This window comes from Photinus pyralis, unplaced genomic scaffold, assembly GCF_008802855.1.
Source record: "Photinus pyralis isolate 1611_PpyrPB1 unplaced genomic scaffold, Ppyr1.3 Ppyr1.4_LG1, whole genome shotgun sequence".
NCBI lineage: Eukaryota > Metazoa > Arthropoda > Insecta > Coleoptera > Lampyridae > Photinus > Photinus pyralis.
Genome location: NW_022170249.1, coordinates 8,130,706 through 8,154,367, shown reverse-complemented (window position 1 = coordinate 8,154,367; position 23,662 = coordinate 8,130,706). Strand labels below are relative to the sequence as shown.

At 36.6% G+C, this 23,662-nt stretch overlaps 2 protein-coding genes across 2 annotated transcripts; one reads left to right on the top strand and one right to left on the bottom strand.

Annotated features, from left to right (window-relative positions):
• Window positions 1-1,378: 1,378 nt before the first annotated feature.
• On the top strand, window positions 1,379-3,581 carry LOC116159138. The gene is made up of 5 exons (XM_031472069.1): window positions 1,379-1,893; window positions 1,948-2,238; window positions 2,293-2,500; window positions 2,552-2,910; window positions 2,960-3,581. The coding sequence occupies exons 1-5, from the start codon at window positions 1,789-1,791 to the stop codon at window positions 3,500-3,502; spliced, it is 1,506 nt and encodes a 501-aa protein (XP_031327929.1). The 5' UTR covers window positions 1,379-1,788; the 3' UTR covers window positions 3,503-3,581.
• Window positions 3,582-17,270: 13,689 nt separating this feature from the next.
• On the bottom strand, window positions 17,271-20,344 carry LOC116170540 (uncharacterized protein K02A2.6-like). Its single transcript, XM_031487045.1, has 3 exons — window positions 18,979-20,344; window positions 18,155-18,912; window positions 17,271-18,068 (listed from the first exon to the last, which is right to left on the bottom strand). The coding sequence occupies exons 1-3, from the start codon at window positions 20,342-20,344 to the stop codon at window positions 17,271-17,273; spliced, it is 2,922 nt and encodes a 973-aa protein (XP_031342905.1).
• Window positions 20,345-23,662: the final 3,318 nt, after the last annotated feature.

Sequence of the window (23,662 nt, the reverse complement as noted above, 5' to 3'; positions counted from 1 at the left end):
GCGGTGCATATGACCAAGCATTATAGCAACAATATCAGTATCAACACTTCTGATTACTATTTCTGCTCGATAGTCAACGCTGCATGCATGAAATACCACTTTAGTATCGGCTTCCTCGTGTGCTGGGCATGACAGCGCTTCATCAACACATGAGAAAACTGTTGGAATCGTTAACAATGAAAGAATGACATTGTTTGAAATTGATGTGGATAATTTTGTTGCCAATAAATGGTACCACATCATCAGTAGCCCAATGTAAAATAAAAAAATTAACCAGAGCTTCTTTGAAATTTAGATTTTTCAACTCTTTCGTGAAGTCACTTGATCGAACTTGGTCAGGTCCAGTTATGGTGTACTCTAATTGCGTAGATTCAAACCGTTGGGAATGCTCGTAATCTTTGATGGATGGTGTAAAGTACTGATCAAAGATCACGTCAATTCTCGATGCTTGTAATTGAGTAACCATTTGCAAAAATTTACCATGTGAATGACAGATGATGCGCGGTAAAAGATCGCAGTAGGCTAAACGCGCTGTCTCACTCGCATTCACGTGAACAGTTGTCGCCTCGCGCTCGCACCTATAGCAGACTTTCAACGTGTCTGGCAAGATGTAGAAACCATTAAAACTGTCCGGCTATGGAGGTAACATCTTTCTATAGGTCCCCAAGTAACATATATAAAGTTCAGCTTTTATACTATAACGAAAGTACAATCATAATTTTTTAATGTTTAGGGGTGTCTGGCAGGGGGTTGCAACTATACTAAGTGTCCGGCAATGGATGACGTAATTTCTAATGTTAATACGAAGAAAATATAGAAAATTTGACCTTTATACTTTAACAAATTTGATGTACCATTTTATACACCTTTACTACCTGTTACCTGCGTAAGTAACCACAACTCAAATTCTATACTCGCTGATCGTTCTTTCCTGTGTTAGAGGCACTAACAGAAAAACTTTTAGCTTTTATAAAATGTCGAATGCGGGAATATAAAAAAGACGCACTGCTCGTAGTCGGTTTATTGCTTGTCAGAAATCGGGTGTTTTTTGTCGTAATCGGGAATTGTCTTATTTTGGGTAGTATTCTAAATATAAAGTCGAATATCAGTAGGTACATGCCTTAGGTGAACACATCACTTAATTTAAGTACGAGCTTAATTTACAAAGTACTATGGACTTACCTAAATATAAAGTCGAACTCCACAAGATCTCTTAATAAATACAATTAAGTTCACAATGTTGGATCATGCTCGCCATATTCTAGAATGTACATCAAATTTGCAAATAGCAAGGACATCAGGAAATGAGATAAAATGACCACATGTAGGAACATATTTGAATTTGAAATTACTGATAAATAGTGATGGGATTTTAAGGAAACTTGCCTACGGCGTATTTTAAAGGCAGGAATGCACGGTTTAAATGGAACTACGAATTGATGCGTATTTTTGATATAAACCTAATTTTATTTTGCCTAAAGTGCCTTTTTTGACTACTTAATGCCTAAATTTACATTTCGCGAAATTTTTGCTTATTTTGGGCAAATCATGACTTTTGTCGGCCTTTTTTGAGCGCGAAATATCGAAGGACGCGCCAATAACTGGTTGACTAATGAAATGACTAATGAATGAGGCAGCGAGAGGTTATTTTTAGGTGCGTTAACCGTTAGTCGGGTTTCGTTTCCGGTAGTTTCAGTTTTGTGTTCAAGTTTAGTTCTAAAATCACAACTTTGCGGAACGTGGTACACGTGATATTACTATCATCATTCATTATTGTGTATTAATAAAATGCCAAAAAACATCGAAACTTCAATACGTATTTGGCTTAAAGATAATCCCCATCTTAAGCTTCATGAGGGGGACAAAATATTTTGTCGTATATGCAATAAAATTGTAAGTATTGGTTTATGTACCCATATGTATCCCTTTAATATTATGCTTTTGTAGTTTTCATGTAAAAAAAAATTTCACATCATTCAACATGAAAACACCAATGCACATAAAAGATTCGTAGCCAAGGGAGCTGTAGTGCAACCACAAATATCAGAGTCGCTTACAAATGTACCTGCTAGGAGCACTTTTTTCATGGACTTGTGCACAGCAATGGTAGCCGCAAATATACCATGGTTTAAGTTAGATTGTCCCCCCTTTAGAAACTTTTTGGAAAAGTACACGGAAACAAAAATTCCTAATCGTACGACACTAAGCAAACTTTATTTACCGAAGTGCTACCAGAATGTAAGTACGATACAATAGTTTTGAATTTTCGTAAAATTTTTTAACATATTTTAGGCAATAAATATAATACAAGCAGATATAGGTCAACACGATATTTGGATTTGTGTCGACGAAACCACAGACCGAACGGGGCGTTTCATAGCAAACTTAATCGTAGGAAAGCTTTCAGAAGATAGTGCGGCTACGCCTTATCTTTTGTCTTCTAAAGTTTTAGAGCGAACAAACCATTGCACTGTAGCAAGATTTGTAAATGAAAGTCTAGGTACGTATATAAATCAACTTAGTTACAAAAGAATTAATAAAAGATTTATAGCAATACTTTGGCCAAATGCCATTCAGCATGCAAAAGTAAAAATTATGTATTCGGATGCCGCTCCCTACATGCTGAAAACTGCAACAAGTTTAAAGGTTTTTTATCCAAATTTAATCCACTTTACCTGTATAGCACATGGTTTAAATCTTGTTGCTGAGGTAATTCGCGAGCAATATCCAAATGTGAATGGTATAATATCGACTACCAAAAAAATTTTTCTAAAAGCTCCATTAAGAGTACAAATCTATAAAGAAATGCTTCCGAATACGCCTTTACCTCCTGAACCTGTTCTAACGAGGTGGGGAACCTGGTTAAATGCCGCTTTTTTCTATAATACACATTTTGAAAAAATCAAAGAGGTAAAACATGTATCTTCACACAATATTCATACTGACAAACTTTTTACAGGTTGTTGCTCGATTTGATTCTAATTCCGCTGCGTCAATAAAAAATGCCCAAAACTTTTTTAATTCGCCGGGAATTAAAAATGAGCTTACATATATACACACACACTTCAAAATCATACCCGAAACGATTAAGAAAATTGAAGCAAGAGGAATGCCATTGACGGAATCACTTGGATTAGTGGAAACAGTATCAGACTCCTTACGTTCTGCACCTGGTCGTGTAGCCAAAGTTGCATTTAATAAACTATCAAATTGTCTATTAAAAAACCCAAGCTATGAAACGCTATGGGCTATTAAAAAAAATTTTTGTGGCGATGAGGCAGAACTGCCATTCAACTTTGTTACAGATAACATCCAAGCTTTCAAATTTGCTCCTATCACTTCGTGTGAAGTGGAGCGCTCATTCTCTATGTATAAAAATATTTTAACGGATAAAAGACATAATCTTTCTGAGAAAAATGTTGAAATGTTAATCGTAGCTCATAGTTTAACAAAATTTGATAAAAATGATATTGATAACGATAAAGATAACGATTTTGAATAGTTGCTTGTACCTGATGTTGATGTAATAAAAGTAGGCCTATACTTTAGGCCATCATGCCTAAAACTTTTTTTTGTGCCTATTTCACTATTTTTGTGTGCCTTTTGCCTTGCCTATTTTTTAATTTTTCCTTGCCTACAAATCCCATCCCTACTGATAAATATTGTTATTATAAATACTAGTAGCGCCATCTGTAGAGGTGAAAAGACATTAACATTTATCTAAAACAGATTTCTAATTGATTTGAAATTAAGTTTATTTTTATTTGTCTACGGCGGTTGCTTCTCAGTGGAGTTCTTGAAGTAGATTGTTCCTAAAATGTAAATGTAATTCCAGTGGCGTAACAACACAGCTGGGGGCCTCGGGGCAAAACGGTCCTTGGGGCCCCCTATAGATACCAGGGATGACTTAAAGTTTTAATGTACCTAATCGTTTAAATTAAACACATTTAAAACGGTTATTATTGAATTTTTACTACTAATAAATTTTTTTCTTTTTTGGCGATCGATTTCGACATTTATTGTCATCATCTGGCCTTAGCGTCAAAGTTAAAATATTAAAATATAGATGAATGGTGGTAACATAAGTTATTTTTTGTGAGCCGATGTGGATGTAGATGTGGCGGTCAACTGTGTTGTGGCTGTAAAGTGAGGTTAACAGTTCAGAATTCATTTGAATTCTCCCTGAAGTTGCTTCTGGTGAAAATGTTCCTCCCTCGCTTGTTACGTGTTGTTGTTCTTTGGAGGAAGATGAACCCTCCTGTTCATGGGTTGAAATCTCAGTTTCCACAGCATCTGGTTTAATCTTGATAACAAAGTTATCCAGTTTTGCAAGTTTATTTACGGACTCATCACGTGCCCTTTTTAATTTCCTCTTCTGAAAACCACTTATGTAAGTGCGTTTCTCCATATTCAGTCGTTTTCTATAACTGCAAGAAATGATTATCCATAATCGAAATTTTTCTTTTATAAGCATTGGATATACAGGGTGTCCCTAAAAGGTCTGTACAACGCGCTACCAGGGGTTCTTGGTATCAAAATAGGACGATTTAACCCAACTTACCTCTATCCAAAAGTGCTTCGGTAAGACGCTATCTACCGCCAAAGATTTTTTTGAAAAATCGTTATTTTTATTTTATCGGAAAATGGTTTTGCCGATTAAAATGAAATTCGGGATGTGAATGTCTAATGTAAAAAGGGTTTTTGTGATATCATCGTTTTGATTGTAGTTGCTATGTAGGTGGTAAAATACTGACCATCCACATCTGAAGAGGTCTAAAACTTTTTAACTACTATTTTGACGGTTCTGAATTTTTAGACACTGATAGACAGTTTACTTGCAAGCATTTTTTGTCTCTTGATGAATATCGCTATCTGTGATGGTTTACGAAAAAAAAAATAAATTTAGGCATAATGAATGGCATGCACCATACATGCGATTGTTCCTCAAAAACCATAAGTGCAAGCAAGAGTAGGCTATGAAACCGTAGTGTATGTAACGTAGAATAAACGAACACAACAGAGTAAGTCAATGTAATGTATTAATTTAAACTACTAAATGTTCAAAGTGACCTCCATTTTCATGCATACAAAGCATTATACGGCGTAATAAATTAAAGTGTACCCTTTGCAACATTGGTACGTTATTTTTTAAAGTTTCTACAGAATTTTGAATCCGCCGCCACAATTCCTCTTCCGTATTAACGGGTGTGGAATACACCTGGGCTTTAACTGCTCCCCATAAAAAAAAATCCATCGGCGTTAGGTCGGGAGAGCGCGGTGGCCATTGCATGGGAGCATCATGTCCTCTACCTATCCACTTATTGGGGTATTCCTGATGTAGAAAGTTTCGGACGGCTACAGTAAAATGAGGAGGGGCACCATCATGCATGAACCATATGTTTCCGCGTAGCTCCAAAGATACGTCGTCCAATAAATCTGGCACAGTATTTTGAATATGTTGCAAGTAACTATCGCCATTTAATCGTTGAGGTAAAATTACAGGACCAACAATAAAAGTATCAACGATTCCTGCCCAAACATTAATCTTGAATTCGTGTTGAGAATGGGTAACTTTACATGCATGCGGATTCTCATCTGCATACACATGTTCATTATGTAGGTTTGTTATGCCCCTTCTTGTAAAGCAAGCTTCATCGGTAAATAAAATGTTTCGGCAAAAATTCTGATTTCGAACTCTTCGTTCATTGATATTAGTACAGAAAATTAGACGTTGATCCGGGTCAGGCAACAAAAGATCTTGCACTTTTTGAATGTGGTACGGGTGTAGCAATTGTTCGCGAGTGACTCCATTGACAACGTTTTTCGAGACCATTAATTCCGACCCTAAGCGTCTGCTACTTATCTCCGGTTCGTCTGCTACACGATCCAAAATCGCTTCTTCGACATCGGGATTCATTACATAACGTCCACGTCCGTAATCAGCCATCACAGGAGCAAAGCGACCGGTCTCACGAAGACGTCTTTCAACAGCCGCAAACGTTTGATGGTTTGGTACACGACGATTTGGAAACCTGTGAGTATACTCTCTAACGCATTGGCGACCATTTCCACGACAGTATCCAAACACTAATAGCATATCAGTTAACTCTGCGTTACTGTATTGAAAGGCCATATTACAATTTTAACAATGAAATTTTAAGTCTTCAAGCAAAACGTAAATTGTTCAAGTTTAAGAAACAACAAACAAACGTTACGCCACTCTAAGGTTTCACAGCCATCTTCTGATTTTTTGAGGAACAATCGCATGTATGGTGCATGCCATTCATCATGCCTAAATTTTTTTTTTTTCGTAAACCATCACAGATAGCGATATTCATCAAGAGACAAAAAATGCTTGCAAGTAAACTGTCTATCAGTGTCTAAAAATTCAGAACCGTCAAAATAGTAGTTAAAAAGTTTTAGACCTCTTCAGATGTGGATGGTCAGTATTTTACCACCTACATAGCAACTACATTCAAAACGATGATATCACAAAAACCCTTTTTACATTAGACATTCACATCCCGAATTTCATTTTAATCGGCAAAACCATTTTCCGATAAAATAAAAATAACGATTTTTTAAAAAAATCTTTGGCGGTAGATAGCGTCTTACCGAAGCACTTTTGGATAGAGGTAAGTTGGGTTAAATCGTCCTATTTTGATACCAAGAACCCCTGGTAGCGCGTTGTACAGACCTTTTAGGGACACCCTGTATTTGTATTTTCTGTTTTTGCCATGAACGTACTTAATTTATTTTATTGAATAATGAATACGTATACGTTGGAGTGTTTATACATACATATATAATATAATAGATAAAGTAAGTACTCACCTTCAACGAAAACGGCAAAACGTTCAGCTTCAGATTGCTGTTCAGTTACACCTTTATTAAATTTTAATTTGTATGAATAACAGTAACACAGTAGTAACCGAAAACGACGAAAACAAAAACACATCAAATAAAACAGAAACGCAGAGTCACTAAAGAATACAAAATTGCAAAGCACGACAAAAACCCTGCACCCGGAAACACTTTTGGCCGCCACGAAGATCACTACATCAGTAAGTAATTAAAGGGCAAAGATAACTCCGTAGCAATTCAACAGTCGTAAGCGTAACCTACTAACAGAAATAAAAATCTCAACTTGCAAGAAAAGGAAATATAGCTAGGTACTTCATTTGTTTTACCACTTCAGCATAAGCGCTAAACAGTCCCTGCTAATCTTATCTCAAATGAATTGAATGCCAGCAACATGAATAGCGTTGCGTATTTTAATTATTTTTATTCAAATAGGGTATCAGTGCCAGATATCAGATTTCAGAGTATAAACATTTTAGTTATGAGCTTCGAATGAATGTAGTACCATGTTAAGATTTAGCAATCATGAACCATGACCTACAATTTTGTTTTGTATACTACGCATTTGTTTTCTACGTGTGTCCGGCACCTTTCGGGTTTCGGGGCCCCCGAGATCGGGGGCCCCGGGGCTTTGCCCCGAACTGCCCGGTGATAGTTACGCCACTGTGTAATTCTTTATAAATAATAAATACAAATTTCATTCTTACATTTAATACAGGATTGATTGGATTCTGTAAATTACTAGGCTTGTAATGTTTCCAGGATTCCACTGCAACAGGCGGATTTTCCTGAAGGTTACAGTAAATTATATGTTATAGGTACCACATTTACTCTTATGCCTTACCTGCTCAACTATTTCATCTTCATCATGTTTTCTTTTTTGCGTTGCACTGGACAGGGGATGGTACATCACACTGTAATACACAAGAATGTAAAAATTATAAAAATAAACTAATATATATATTACCTCAGGATCATTTGTGTCCATGTCAAAGATTAATGTGTCACCAACCTCAATAGCTACAGGTGTAACGTTACAGTCACTATCAAATTTATTTTTTAACCCAGACACCGTCTTTTCATTCATAATGGACAATAAGAGCATGTCTGCAGGATCATCTTTAGTTGGGGGAACCTGTCCTCCCCCAGTTCGAAGCAGCTCTTGTCGTTTATTACTTTTAATTTTGCGCACTTCCTTTCTCTGGTTCTCATAAAATCTTTTTAAACATTCCCAATCTCTAAACACGCCATTAGGTAGACTAGAGTTAAAGTCCTCCTCGACCATTTTCCACGATTTTATCCTATCTTGAACATAAGTCCTATCTGTTTTTTTATCTTCTATTACGCTTGCATATTTATTGGATATTATCGACATTAATAATAATTTTTCGGACGGTGTAAACTTTGGAGCCCTCTTTGCGTTGGTGCACGTCTTACCCATTGTTATTGTAATACCAAAATTGCAAGAACGTGGAGAAATAAATTAAAAACCTTCTTCAATGGTAACAGGTTATGTTAAAGCCACAGACCGCGTTAAAGTTTAGGGAATTTGCTTCAATCATAAAAATTACTAAGATTTACAATGTTGTCAAATGGTTTCTTTCGTTTAACCAATCCCTATTAGTATTGTGCCGGTGCATTAGAATTAAAATTAAATCGAGTTTAACCGTTAACCGCGATTACTTATTAGAAGTTTAAGTAAAAATCGGTGCATACGGCCATTATTCAGATCGTATCATCTCTAGAAAGATCAAATCACACAGTTTATAAAATAACAAATACCTAAGGAAAATTAATTCCGGGGAATTGTTTCAAAATAATAAACATCAATTTGATTCATATGATAAGTGCGTCTTAAATGTTTTCCGTGCCCCTGATCACAGTGTAGAGGAACATACATTTTTGCGGGGATTGCCTATTGCCGAGATGTCCGAAACCGGGATGGTCGTTGGCAGGGACGGAAATCACCGGGATGACCGTGGCTGTCTAACACATGTACCTACAGTGCTTGCTTGGAAATTTAATTACTTAAGACCTGCAGCTAATTGCATAGATAACATACTTCATTGGAGTTGTAGGTTTTATCTTATCTTTTGCAATTCATGCATCCACAAAGTCAAAGATGTTCGTTTAGGTTTTGCGATATAATTGTAGGATTATAATTAAAACAGAGTAATAGGTTCGTGTACACAATACCTTTCAAATGAATTTCACCACCAAACAACAATACACATTACACAAATATTAACGATGCACATATATTGCAATTTGCAAAACGTTAAACAGCAAATAATAAGGTTATGAAGTGACGCGAGGTTATGTTCAATCAAACAGCTTTTTGTCAGCAATATCGGTAGCGTGACAACACGATTCGTTGCTACCTTCACGTAATGTTTACTAATGCCGAATAAATATTTGAATTGCTGTTGCTTGACGATATAGTTTAAAAATTCATTTACAATCGTGGGCGATTTTTGGTAAAGATTCCGTGACGATATTTAACAAAGTGGCGCAATTGTCGTGACGTTTACGTAGGAATTATTTTATGAAAATTTATAGAAAAGATAAATGTAGCCAATATGCAGAATCTGCGAAAAATGAGCTTTATAAAGACAAAAAGTGACGAATTCGTTACACATGAAATATTATCGTCACGAATGTTACTTGGGATACCGTACACTAGGTATAAATTATTGTTTTTATTAACATTATTATTTTATTTAAAGCGAACAAAATAGATCAAGAGACATTGCTTGATTTAAACGAGAGAGATATTCAAGAACTAATTCCTGTCCTTGGGATTAGAAAAAAATATATGAGGAGATTCGAAGAATACAAATTTATTTTGAACGTAAGTTTCTTCAGCTATCGAAGTACTGTAAAGTCCGACAAAATTAAAACCATATGTAACTAGTTGCTTTAAACTTGATCAATCCAACATGTTCCAGGCTTTTTTTATTGCTTCACAAGAGGTTTTATTAAATTAAACTTTGGTTTTTTTTTTTTTTTCTAAAGTTCTACGGCATCAACTGCATGGTTATTAGCCGTTAGTGTTTATAGTTTTACGATAATTTTAGTTTCCTTAATGAATGCAATCAATTTTCGAATACTATCTTCATCATTTCCTAAACATTCCTTTAAATTCTTTGAGATATTATGCTTTATTCTTAAGTTTTCGTTTATTCTACATGTAAGTAACATATGAGTTACATTTAGTGGCTCATTACATTCCACGCACAACGGAAGAGGTGCTCCTAAAAGTAAATGACTTGATGTTATATTACTATGTCCTAGTCGTAATCTCGTAAGAGCAACTTGTTCATCACGACGTATGATAGTTCAGGAGGTATTATCCACGTATTTACACCCACTTTGATTTGACTGAAAAATGATTCAACTGCGAACCATTGTGTCATCCAGAATTGTCTAATTCTTGATAATACCTCCATTTTAACATCATCTGCACGCACCATTGGCCAGTCTATTTGTTTGGAGAAAGTTGCTTCTCTAGCTGCGCTATCTGCCAATTCATTACCTCTTATTCCACAATGGCTAGGACAATTTTACGGCGTCTTTGTAAAGAATCTATGCAGGATAACATCGTTCTCACAAGAGCATCTTTGCTAAATGTATTCGTTATGCTTTTCAAGGAACTAAGGGAGTCTGAACAAATCAAAAATCTTTTTTCTGTCGACATGGTAGGTAGTGTTGCAACACTATTATGTACACTTTCCCATGGCACGTCACAATCGACTAGAAGTTAAAATTAAAAGTTTGAAACATTTTCATTTATAATTATTGAGATTGCACAAAAAATTTTGTGTACACCGCGCCTGCGAAATGTATTGGGTGTACTGAAGTACACCAATCATTTCGCAGCCTTGGTATACGAATAACTATTTCATACCTAAGCTAGAAAAAATCAGGGCAGAAAAATTTGATTGAAATGCGCATTATGAAAATTATGTAAATGATCACTCGCATTGTTACTTATTGTATCTATTTCAGGATGTATCAGAAATAGAAACGCAATTATCCCTGAGAGTAGAGAAGTATAAGAACTACAAACTGACTGCCCAACTATACCTCTCATTGTTGGAGACTCGATAGAAAATATAACTGAATGTTATGTCTGTGTCAATGAAATAAGATTCAAAGTAGATATGTTACGGTAAAAGTACATAATTGGTGATTGTATACAATCAACGGTAATTGTATACACTGGTAAATGTACGAAATTATTCTCAATTTTCTACTTTTGCCGGTAATTGTATACAATAACCAAGGACCAGCGGTAAAAGTAAGAAAATGATATCAAAAGAAGAAATAAAAATAATAAATTCAAATAGTTTTTTAAGAAGTGTAATTTTTATTATTAATGTTTTTTTTTAACTAAAAACAAGAGGTTTTTTGCCTGAATCAATAACAAGAGGCAAAATTTGTACGGCAGAACAGATACAACCTTCCGAAGAATCAACACTGCAGACTAATAATAGGATCACACATGCACGTGGTAAACAAACGCACTGCGCTTGCGTCCTCTTGTGCATTTATGGGGAATGCGATTTGAACAAAAGCACAGGCAATCTAAACTTACATCAAATATTAGTGGGTCTTATACCAACATCATTCATACCTTGGCAAATAAAGCTCAACTAATACTATGTCATCAGCTGATTAGTGACTTTAAAGAAAACGTTATTTATACCAAACTCTTAAATATTCCTACTGCGGATTATACACAATATTTCTCACATTTTAATACAAAGGAGATTAGTTTAGTGAAACACGTAACGGTTAATGGTATACTTTACAAAAAAGGTACCATTCTTGTCATGGAGGCGGATCAGGTTGCTATATTCGGAAGTGTTGATAACATTTTTATTCATCGTAACACACTGTATATTTTTTATGTACTAAATTTAATACTAAATATTTCAATCCCCACATTCATGCTTTTGAAGTAACGGTAAACCATTCTGTAAATATTGTAACGGAAATGCTCCAGACATGACGTCGCCTTTGGCGCTCTGGAATTTTCTACGCGCGCGATAGTAGGAACATTCGAGAATGTACTGGACTTACATTGCTTGCGTGTATAAATGGTTGCGGACCGAACATCGGGGGAGTCTACTATCGAACGAGATCGAGTACGGACGAAACATAGAGCGCGAAAGTCTGATATAAATTGCGAAGTGTGTGTGACATAAATAATCGATATAAATTGTACGGTTTTTATAGTGTTTTAGTTTTGTTTAATAAATATTGATATAAATCGAACCCGAATTTATAAATCACGTTACAATATGATCACTTATAAGATGTTGCATGATGTTACTCCATGTCTTTTGACCAAGCAATCTGGAAAATTTTGACTAATTTTTACATAAAGTGTGTGTAACTGTACAATATGGTTCAAGTAATTTCAAGAAATTGTGTTGCAATTATTGCTGCAAAAATAATATAATTTACAATTTCTAATAGCAATTATAATGGGTACTTGATAGCATACTAGTTTACAAAAAACTGCAAACACTTATTATTCCTTTGTAGAACACCTTGTTCTAAAATTCTGTGCACTACAAATACACAGGTCTTACTGCAATTTATTAGAAAACAGCACTATAATGCATAGCTAGTCGTATTTTCACTATAAATTGTAGGATGATAGCATACAATTATAGATTATTTTACCATATTTTTTTTTCAGTGTAAGTCTGCAAAATATGTAAATTATAGTAAACTCATAAACTGATGGGCGATGGCGCCAAGGCCGTCAAGCCATTCTTTTAGTAGGCAGTGAGGCAGTGCATTGCATGTTGTTTGACTCATGAAATTATTTGTTGTAGACAACCGAGCCGAACGAAGGTGTAAGCTCAGCAGTTCCATCTACCTCTACTTCTACTTTCGCAGATTTTGTAGAGATTACAGAATTTGGGGACTGTGACTGTGAAGTTTAGTTGATGAGATAAATCAGGTAACGGTAACATTCTTTTTTTACTCTGTGTTTAGGTACCTTCTGTTATTTTGATTGATATCAAACATTCAAACAACAAATTGCTTTGCTTCTAGACTGATGATATGCTTGAGTCACATCGAAGTAGAGACGAACAATCGCTGCCATTGATCGACAAAGTAAATGCTTTTGAAAAGAACGAACACGAAAATCGAGAACCTGGGACCGTTGACAAATTTAAAAGACCATCTAACAACGACTATTATACTTTTTTTAAAATTCATCCGATACAACCCTCTGAAAATGACAAAATGAAATTCAACCCAAGTTTAGCTTATTATCGAGAAGATTTTAATGGCAGCAAAATCAGAAGACAATGGATTTCGTGTTGCGAAGAGAATAATACATTTTTCTGCTCATTCTGTTTAGCATTCAGCAAAGAAGACAATTCATTCACGCAAGGTTGCAAAATCGATCCTCGCAGAATATACGATCGGATAAGAGAACACGAAAAATCGATGGCCCATCAAGCATCTGCAGAATCGTTTTTATTAAAAAGTCAATTGAAAGATATACGCAGCATATTTACAGACACCTCCAAAAAAAGGCAAGTAATTAATGAACGTAGAGAAGTCTTGAAACGAGTTGTCGAAACAGTTAAAACTTTAGGAAAACGAGGCCAAAGTTTCAGAGGGGCCAAAGATGCTGAAGCTGCCTACACTCTGAATGATACCAGTGCCGACCATGGCAATTTTTTGGAAATTCTTTTGTTACTTTCCACATTCGACCCAATTCTCAAAGTTCACATAGATAAATCTATAGAATTAAGCCGTAAAGCTCACCTTAAGAAAACCGATCAAAATAGAGCCGGTCGTTCTGGATCAATCAATACCTTCTTATCAAAAACTACTGTGAATTATATTATAGAGTCAATATCTTCGTTGATGAAAAGTTTTATAAAAATGTTTGGACATTACAATAATCCAACAAATGCAGGTTTTATAGAAAACGCTAGAAGAACTTGCTAGTTCACACAATTTCACAAACGATGTGCGTTTCAAAGCAAAGTCGATAGCTGACTCGTTGAAAAAGTTTGAAATGATACTAACTGCTCACATTTTTTTGAAGATATTTGAATCTACAACTCCATTATCGAAATACCTTCAAACAAATGGAATGAATTTTATCATGGCATTTAAAATGGTTGAACATACCATGAATATTCTTAAAACGGACTCACGAAGATTTGAAGAAGTATTGGCAGCTGCCAAAAAAATTCTCGTTTGGGCTAATCGTAGAATGGATGCTGAATCAGAACAAACAACGCCAGATACTGATAATGATGGCGTTGAAGTAGTACGGGAACCATATTTTACATCTAGTTTTGCTACAAGACGAATCATAAAAAGAACAAAAATCCCTGGAGAAAGAAGTAATGACGAGTGTATCACCGACCCAAAGAAAAGATTTGAAACACAGGTTTACAACGTTATTTATGACAATGCTTTGCTAAGTTTGGAAAACAGATTCACAGGTCATCAAAAATTATTTTTGGACATTGCTTGGTTAGATCCATCCTACTTTGGAGAAATTGATCGTTTGCCAGATGATTCATTTCAAGATATTGCGGATCAGATAACAAAACATAGCAATCTCATTGTGACCTCGGCAGACATTCGGACTGAGCTAAAAGATTTTGCGAAGAAATGGAACGAAATGAAAGCGGTCTTGGTAAATGTAGGACGCAAATCGATATCCAACGAAGATGATCACAAACCCCTACATATGACTACATGTCGTCAAACATGCAAAAATTGCGTTGTATGTTGTTTTACAGTTTTGCTCCAGTATAAATTACATACTGTGTCATACAATAATCTATACAATGCTTATAAATATGTCTTAACATTGTCATGCGCCCAGGTTTCCTGTGAAAGGACATTCTCAAAGTTGAAATTTGTTCTAAACAGGCTAAGAAGTTGTCTCACACAGGAACACTTGGATGCCTTACTTTTGATGTCTGTTGAAAAAGATATTTTCGTAGATATAGACACCGACGATATTATAAATGATTTAGCAACAAAAAGCGAATCTTTGAAAAAGTTGTTAATTGTTTAAAATATTAAATATTATACTTACATTTTGGATGCGTTTCATGCAAACATTTTTATTGCAGTAGTTGTAGTAAATATAAAGATCTTGTGTTCAGTTATTAAACTAATGATTACCCTGACCTTTGGGCTGACCGTTGTCACTCAAAAGTGAATCAATGTCTAGTGTACCTCCTATTTTAATCGATGTATGTACATGTAGCAAAAATTGTTGTAGGTTAATCTAAAAGGGGCCGGTTTATAGTGACAACCCGGGCCGAAAAATGCTCCCAATCCGGGCCTGTCGCTGCCTCCTGGACTATTTGGAGCGCTAACACATCGTTGATTTACTCCTTGGTAAGCATTTTTGTTTTGGTGTATACAATGCTGTCTTTTAAGTTAGGATTTGTTACACACAGTCTCACATATGATTTGACCCAGCAGCCTTGTTGTGATAAAAACTATAATTTTAAAAATTTTAATTGTAATAATCATTTACGTAAACTTGCAAAAATTTTTCTTTCATGTATAAATTATGGTACTTTTTTGTTGTAGTGGCGGTTAGAAAAAATCCCCTATGCTACAATGCCACAAAAAAAGATGTGGAGATGGCTCAGAAACGCGGGCGATAGAGATGGTGGGCGAAGCAGGCGCAGGAACAAAAATACCAGTAGTAATAATACTTAATTAATCAAAAAATTTCATTGCAAAATGTCAATATGTAGTATTAATAAAATTTACATTTTTCATACGCTCTCAAACTGAAGGTTGGGTAGTTTCTGGGCTTGTACTAGAATCATCATTGTTAGTTTAAGACTGATTTGAACTAACATGGGGTTGGTTCGACCTAACCAAAATAGAATATCGTTAGGTTAAGCTGGATTTGAACTGAAAAATGTGGCATGCTTAACTATTACTTTGATGTACATTTTCTGTTAATAGGGAAAGGTCGGCGGTCGGCCCATTGTTCAAATAGATCGTGGCCAGTTGGAAATATTATATAATGAAGGATGTACTGCGACCAACATCGCAAAGTATCTGGGGTGTTCCAGGCAAACGATTTATAAAAAATTATATGAATTTAATATGCCTCTGCGAGCCCGATACTGCCAAATTACAGATGATGAATTACAATCAAAAATCACTGATATTCATCATGAACATCCAAATGCTGGGCAAACGGTAGTTTGTCAAATGACTCGATTTTAATTATTCTCAACATAATTATAGATGACGCAAGCATATTTAAAGGCAGCTGGAATTTATGTACAGAGGTGTAGGATAAGATCAACTTTAAAGTCAATAGATCCTGTGGGAGCTGCTGGTAGGTGGAGTCGTTCCCTCAAAAGAAGACGTTATTAGGTTGCACTCTTTGTGGCACATGGATGCACATGTAAAAGTTTCAAGGTAAAATGTTTAAATAGACGCACTGTCTGCTAATTTTCATTAACAATATGATTGCAATTTGTTTCACTTATTAACAGCAATTAATACAATTGCATGGTTTGTAGTACTAATAAAGTCCTATTTATAGATGGGGTTTTGTAATTCATGGTTGTGTTGATGGCTAGTCCAGGTTAATTATATACTTACAATGTGAGATGTCCATCCAAGCAGAACCTGTTGTTTCTCTGTTTGCAAATGCTGTCAATAACTATGGGCTACCGTCACGGGTCCGCTCAGACCATGGCTATAAGAACATTCTTGTAGCTTTCTTGATGAATGTTATTCGCGGGGTAAATAGAGGAAGCCATATAACAGGAAAGTCTGTCCACAATCAGAGGATAGAACGGTTGTGGGTAGATGTTTATAAGGAAGTATGTGAAGTCGTTTATATGGAGTTATACGCCTTAGAAGATGAACATTTATTGGATATTAATAATCACATTCATACATTTTGCATACAATACATATATAAACCTTTCATTAATAAACAGTTGGCATCATTTCAATCTGCATGGAACGTTCATAATATGAGAACTGAAAACAACCGTTCACCACGTCAAATATGGCTAGAAAGTATATTGCAAAACCGCAACACAAATCACACCGCTGTGCATGACATTTTTAACAACAACATACAACTACACACTGTTGTGTCATATACGGGATCGATCGGTTACATTAACAACTGCAGGAATTTATTAAAATGGACTTTAATAATAAATGCATACAGCAATTATATATTATATTGTCATTTCCTACATATTGACAATAGACAACGACATTACACTTAAGACTAGCACGAAGTTATCCACTGTTCTCGTTGACAGTCACCAGTACCAACCCCATATTTAACTAACACTACATTTCTCCCCTCTTATTTTAAGGTCGTCACTTACAAAAAAAACATATTAAAATACTTACAAATTTAAGCGGTTAGGTGGTATAACCGTTCGTTTGGATCTACGGAGGGAAGGGGATGGAATATCTTTTATAACAGGATGACTAGGGCCAGGCTGGGCTTCCGTGCTTCCCTCTGGTGGTGGACCCGTTGAAGGGCCATCACGAAGCCGTACTTCATCCTCAACCCGCGGTCCCACCATTTCTGGCATGTGGACCTGATCTCTGACTTCGGGTAGTGGAAGAGCAGGTGGAAGATAACTCGTAGATTCTGGTGTCTTGCTTTCTTGAACGATTTCATTTTCCATTCCTGCTCTGCTGCGCTTTTTCAAATGATCGCCATGCATGTACCTTACTCGTCCTGACGCCAACACCAAGTAGGTGTATTCTCCCACGGCTTTCATAATTTTCCCAGGGATCCATTTTTTTTCTTTGACCTCGTATGCCCATATGTACTCTCCTTCCAGAAATAAATTTCGATTTATCCGCCGATTATTTTCATATTCTACTGTCCTTTCTCTGTAGTCCTCTTCAGATTTATTTTCCAGATTACTGGGTTTTAGCAGAGTAATTTTGGTTCTTGGTTTCTTTGCCATCATCATTTCAGCTGGTGTTCTCTTCGTTACAGAATTTGGAGTATTCCGATGATTAAATAAAAAATTATCCAATTTATGTTGGAGCGTTATGGTTTCTGTGCATTTTGAACTTTGGAATAATTGCTTTTGGAGGTTCCTTTTAGTGGTATGGACTTGTTTCTCAACCGCCCCATTGCTTGGTGGATGATATGGCGGCTGTGTTTTAGTTGGATCCCATTTGATCTACAAAAAAATTCAAATTCCTTGCTATTAAATGGGGGACCATTATCGGTTATCAGAATTTGTGGTAATCCAAAACAAGAGAAAACAGTTCTAAATTTAGAAATTGTTTTCGCTGCATTAGTTCCCTGTGGCATCATAAATACCTCTAACCATCTTGTTTTGCTGTCGATAATTATCAGGAATTCGATGCCTTCAAATTTGAAAAAATCTGCATGAACTCTCTGCCAGTTGTTCGTCGCTAACGGCCACTGCAACATTTTTCCTTCTTGTCGATTATTGGCATATATTTGACATTCTTCGCAGTTTCTGATTTTCTCTTCAATATCCTGTGTTATTCCAGGCCACCAGATATCGCTTCTTGCTCGTAGCTTCATTCGCACGATTCCTGGATGTTGATCGTGTAATAACTCCAACACATGTTCACGTAAGGTTTTTGGAATAATCACCCTACATCCCCAACTGAGACAATCGTTGTCAATGGTGATTTCCATTCTTCTACTAAAATATGGTTTTAATGTTTCATTTGGACATTGTTGTGGCCATCCTTCCTTGACGTACTGCCGAACTTTTATCAGGTTTAAGTCTTTTCCAGTTTCGGACCTTACTACTTCAGCTGTAACGGGTAGCTCCTCCATGTTTGTGAATGATAAAACTTCTTGGACTCCCGAATTTAGTTTTAATGGTAGTCTACTAAATCCATCTGCATTTGCCACTTCTGATCCCTTTTTATAAATGATGTTGTATTCATATCCCGACAATATGATAGCCCATCTTTGTAATCGTGAATGTGACAGAGTTGGTATACTTTTCTTGCTGCCAAAAATTGTTTTTAGAGGTTCATGATCTGTGATCAATGTAAATTTGTGTCCAAATATAAATTTATGAAATTTTTTGATAGCGAATACTATACCCAGTGCCTCCTTCTCCACTTGAGAATAATTCTTCTCTGCTGCGCTTAATGTACAGGATGCGTACATAACAGGTTTTACTTCATTATTTACCTTTTGACTTAGAACGGCACCTAATCCATATGCGGATGCATCTGTGGTAATGATGATTTCGTTATCCGGGTTGTAATGAGTTAAGGTAAAACAATGCCCCAACAATTCTTTTGATTTATCAAAAGCTGTTTGACATTCATCATTCCAACAGAACACCACGTCTTTTCTTAACAATCCATAAAGTGGATGTAGAATAGTTGAAAGCATTGGGATAAATTTACTATAAAAATTTAATAATCCCACATATGACCTTAATTGCGTAACATCTCTTGGAACAGGTGCGTTTTTAATTTCTGTCACTTTAGATTGTAGTGGCTGAAGGCCTCCTTCAACTAATTTATATCCCAAGAATTCCACTTCTGGTTTAAAAAATATACTTTTGTCCTTATTTATTCTAATATTATGCTTTTCGAAACGAGATAATACTTCTTTGACTTTTGTGTAACACTCGGTAAAGTTACGTCCACTTATAATTACATCATCAATATAAATTCCTACCTTAAGACCTTCTAGGACCCTTTCCATGGTAGACTGAAAAATTGCAGGAGCACTTGAGACGCCATATGGAAGTCTAGTGAATCTCATTAAGCCCATATGGGTGTTGATAGTTAAGAGCTCTTGACTTTGCTCTTCGACAGGTAATTGCAAATACGCCTCCGACAGATCTAGAATTGTGAAAACTTTACCATTCTTGATATTATGACAGATTTCATCCAAGGTAGGGAGAGGGTAGTAATCGGTTCTCAGGACAGGGTTAAGGGTTTTCTTAAAATCTACACATATTCGAATACCACCATTTTGTTTTGGAACACACACTATGGGACTAGCAATATCTGCGTGTGTTACCGGAATTAGAATACCATCTTTAATCATGGTCTTTAACTTACTTTCTATCAACTCTTTCATTTTGTATGGCACTGTATATGCTTTGTGATAAACCATACTCGCATCATCTTTTAGAACTAAACGAGCCTTGATACCAGTTATGCCATTGACTTTGTTTTCGGAAAAGACTTTGGGAAATTGCTTTTTTAAATCTGAGACAATATCGTTCCCCGTAATAGAACATATACTGGTGTCAAAGTTCCTTGAATAAGGACTAAAGGCACTTCGCCATGACGGTAATATTACATCAAGCCAATTCCGACCCATGAGCGGGAAGGAACTATTTTTCGTTCTAGATACAATCAACGACAACATATGACTTGGACCAGTAGCACTCAACGACACTCTTACATTCATTTGTCCTACACTCTTGATCTCGTTTCCCGACATCTTGCATTTTAATGTCTGTACCTCTTATTCGCTCCGAGCTAAAATTACAACTAAAGTATTGTTGACAACAAATACTTACAGCTGCCCCTGTGTCTATTTCCATAACTATTGGATTATTATTTACAGACTTTACATAGGACAGGTACCGACTTTTTGTTTGATACGTGACTGATTGCGAGACTGCGAACTGTATTCATTTCCGCCGTTAAGGAATGAACCCCTTGCAGGTCGCCGTTTTCTTCTCCTACAGCTGTAACTTGGTTTAATTCTAGCACGTCCACGCCCCCTTGATGTTCGGACTCCATCTCTTCGACTTGACTGACCCACCTGCTCTTCTTTGCACGGCATACTGTTGAGGTGTGCCCCTTCCTATGACATAGGAAGCAATCCCAATTAGCTGCCGGACACGTACTTGGGTTATGTTTTCGATTACAACGAAAGCATGGCTTGTAGTTTTCCTTTTTGCTGAACTTGAAGTTCTCACGATCACCTTGACTTTCGTGAGTTGGATAAACTTTTGACGTTTTGAACTGCTGTTTTTTCATAATTTTGTTGACATCAGCTGGTTGTAGACTTTTTGTTTGCTCAGATGCAGTTTCCATGGAGAGTGCTGTACTGCATGCTTTCTCGAACGTAAGGTCACTCTCCGACAACAATTTCGTTTGAATGTTCTCCTTTAATAACCCGCATACAAATCGGTCACGCAAAGCTTCACTTAAAAATGTTCCAAATTGTCAATCCCGTGCAAGTTTCTTCAACTTTCGGACCAATTCCCCCACAGACTCATTCACCCCCTGACTACACCGATAGAAACGAAACCTCTCTGCTATGACAATCTTTTTTGCACTAAAATGTGTAGTTAGCGCTTCCTTTAACTGACTGTAGCTTTTACTCTTGGGGTTATCTGGTGATACCAGGTCTTTTAAAATCGAGTATGTTTCCGTTCCTATTAAAGTTAGAAACAACGGAACCTTTTTATCTTCTTCGACTATATTACAGATAAATAGCAGATCCATTCTTTCTATGTATGCTTCGATATCCGAAGTTCCAGGTGCAAACGGTTCGATTGTACCATATATATAAGAGAAGGATTGTACCAATAAGAGCCATTTTGTTTTAGGTTTCACGGTCACAAACGACGCTTTATGTTCACGCTTCAGGTTCAAAGCCTCGTCGCCAGATATGTTGTGTCATATAAGGGATCGATCGGTTACATTAACAACTGCAGGAATTTATTAAAATGGACTTTAATAATAAATGCATACAGCAATTATGATTATTATTATAAGAGTCATTTCCTACACATGACAGACAACGACATTACACTTAAGACTCGCACGAAGTTATCAACTGTTCTCGTTGACAGTCACCAGTACCAACCCCATATTTAACTAACACTACAATGTGTAGCAGACCCAATTTCATGTTATGATTAAATACCACTCACAGTTGTATAAAGACCCATTGTTTCTTGTATGGATCAAATATCATAGTTTCATTTTAAATTTTTTTAATTTTTGTTTACGTGCGTATCCCATCTTACAAATTTATCTTACTTCGAGCTTGTTGTGGTAGATCGGTGGAAATTGTAATGGAAAGTGAACTCAGGGAGCCGTCCTTAAGGGCAAGGTCGTGTTCATGGTGCAACGGATATATCAGGCGCCGCGCCGCCGGTTTTAAATATTTTTTGCTTTAACAATGGTTAAAATTCGAATTGTATTGCATTTGATTTGCTAATCGTAATGACATGGCGCTTAAATTGCCAAATGTTCGTATTGATATTTCTGACACTATACGATGTTTAGAGATACCAGATTCATAATTCCATAAACATCTCATATTACGCTAACATTAAATTTCGTGTAAAATTACACAGAAGTCAGGTCTCTGTTCTGTGCTTCAGAATTAATGTAACAATTGGACATTGACACTCTAATGAACGATTTTGCGAAACTTGCTATATATGTTTGTGTGGCTGTGCATATGCACGTGTGCACAATTTTTTGCTTTGGTAGTATTTTATGCTTACGAAGAATATTGTTGACGAGGTTAAGAAGAGAACTCTTTGGGAAAGTCAGTGATGCATTTTAAATATTTCCATTCGCAAATATTAGTTTTGCCTAAAAGTAACATTTGCGAATTTTGTAACTAGTGTGCTAAATCGAGGTCCGTGAAGTTAGCACGGTCATTGAAAGCACTAACGACGGTACATGATCACATTGTTAGTGCTTCGTTAGTGCCTCTTAGTGCTTCATAACTTGCATCAGCACGACCGGCCGTTTCCGAGAAAACGACCCCCCCTTATGTAGTGCTGACTTCCTACCCTCGTTAAAAGCACTAACGACCGGACAAGTACTGATCGTTAGTGCTTCGTTAGTGCCTCTTAGTGCTTCATAACTTGCATCAGCACGACCGGCCGTTTCCGAGAAAACGACCCTCCCTTATGTAGTGCTGTCTTCCTACCCTCGTTGAGAGCACTAACGACCGGACAAGTACCGATCGTGAGTGCTTCGTTAGTGCCTCTTAGTGCTTCATAACTTGCATCAGCACGACCGGCCGTTTCCGAGAAAACGACCCTCCCTTATGTAGTGCTGACTTCCTACCCTCGTTGAGAGCACTAACGACCGGACAAGTACCGATCGTTAGTGCTTCGTTAGTGCCTCTTAGTGCTTCATAACTTGCATCAGCACGACCGGCCGTTTCCGAGAAAACGACCCCTCCTTATGTAGTGCTGACTTCCTACCCTCGTTGAAAGCACTAACGACCGGACAGGTACTAATCGTTAGTGCTTCGTTAGTGCCTCTTAGTGCTTCATAACTTGCATCAGCACGACCGGCCGATAATCAAGTAAGGTGTTAATATAATAAAGTCCATGGTGGTATGAAAAATGTAATTAAAATATTCGTGAAACAAAAATGTATCCCGAATGGTACACTATGAACCGGCGATTCCCTAACCGGCAATGGCCAAACCGGCGACGACTAGCCGGCGCTATGCCAAACCGGCGTTCAGTTAAACCGGCGCTATGCCTTGCCGGCGCTCGTTCAACCGGATGCATTCCTTTGTGTGGATTGGATTAATTAAACGCATAGTACCTATCTATTAAAAGTTACGATCAATGCCAATGCCGACAGAACAGTTATATGTACTTAGTTAATCTGATTTCTCTTGTTTGACCACTTTGAAAATCATAGTTAAAGTGCTAACAAACCCTCCAGCACCCCACCTAAAATAATCTGAGAATTCCATCGACATGTTCATATTATGGCCATCCATGCATTCAAAATGTGGATATTACATAATTTGCAGATCGCATCG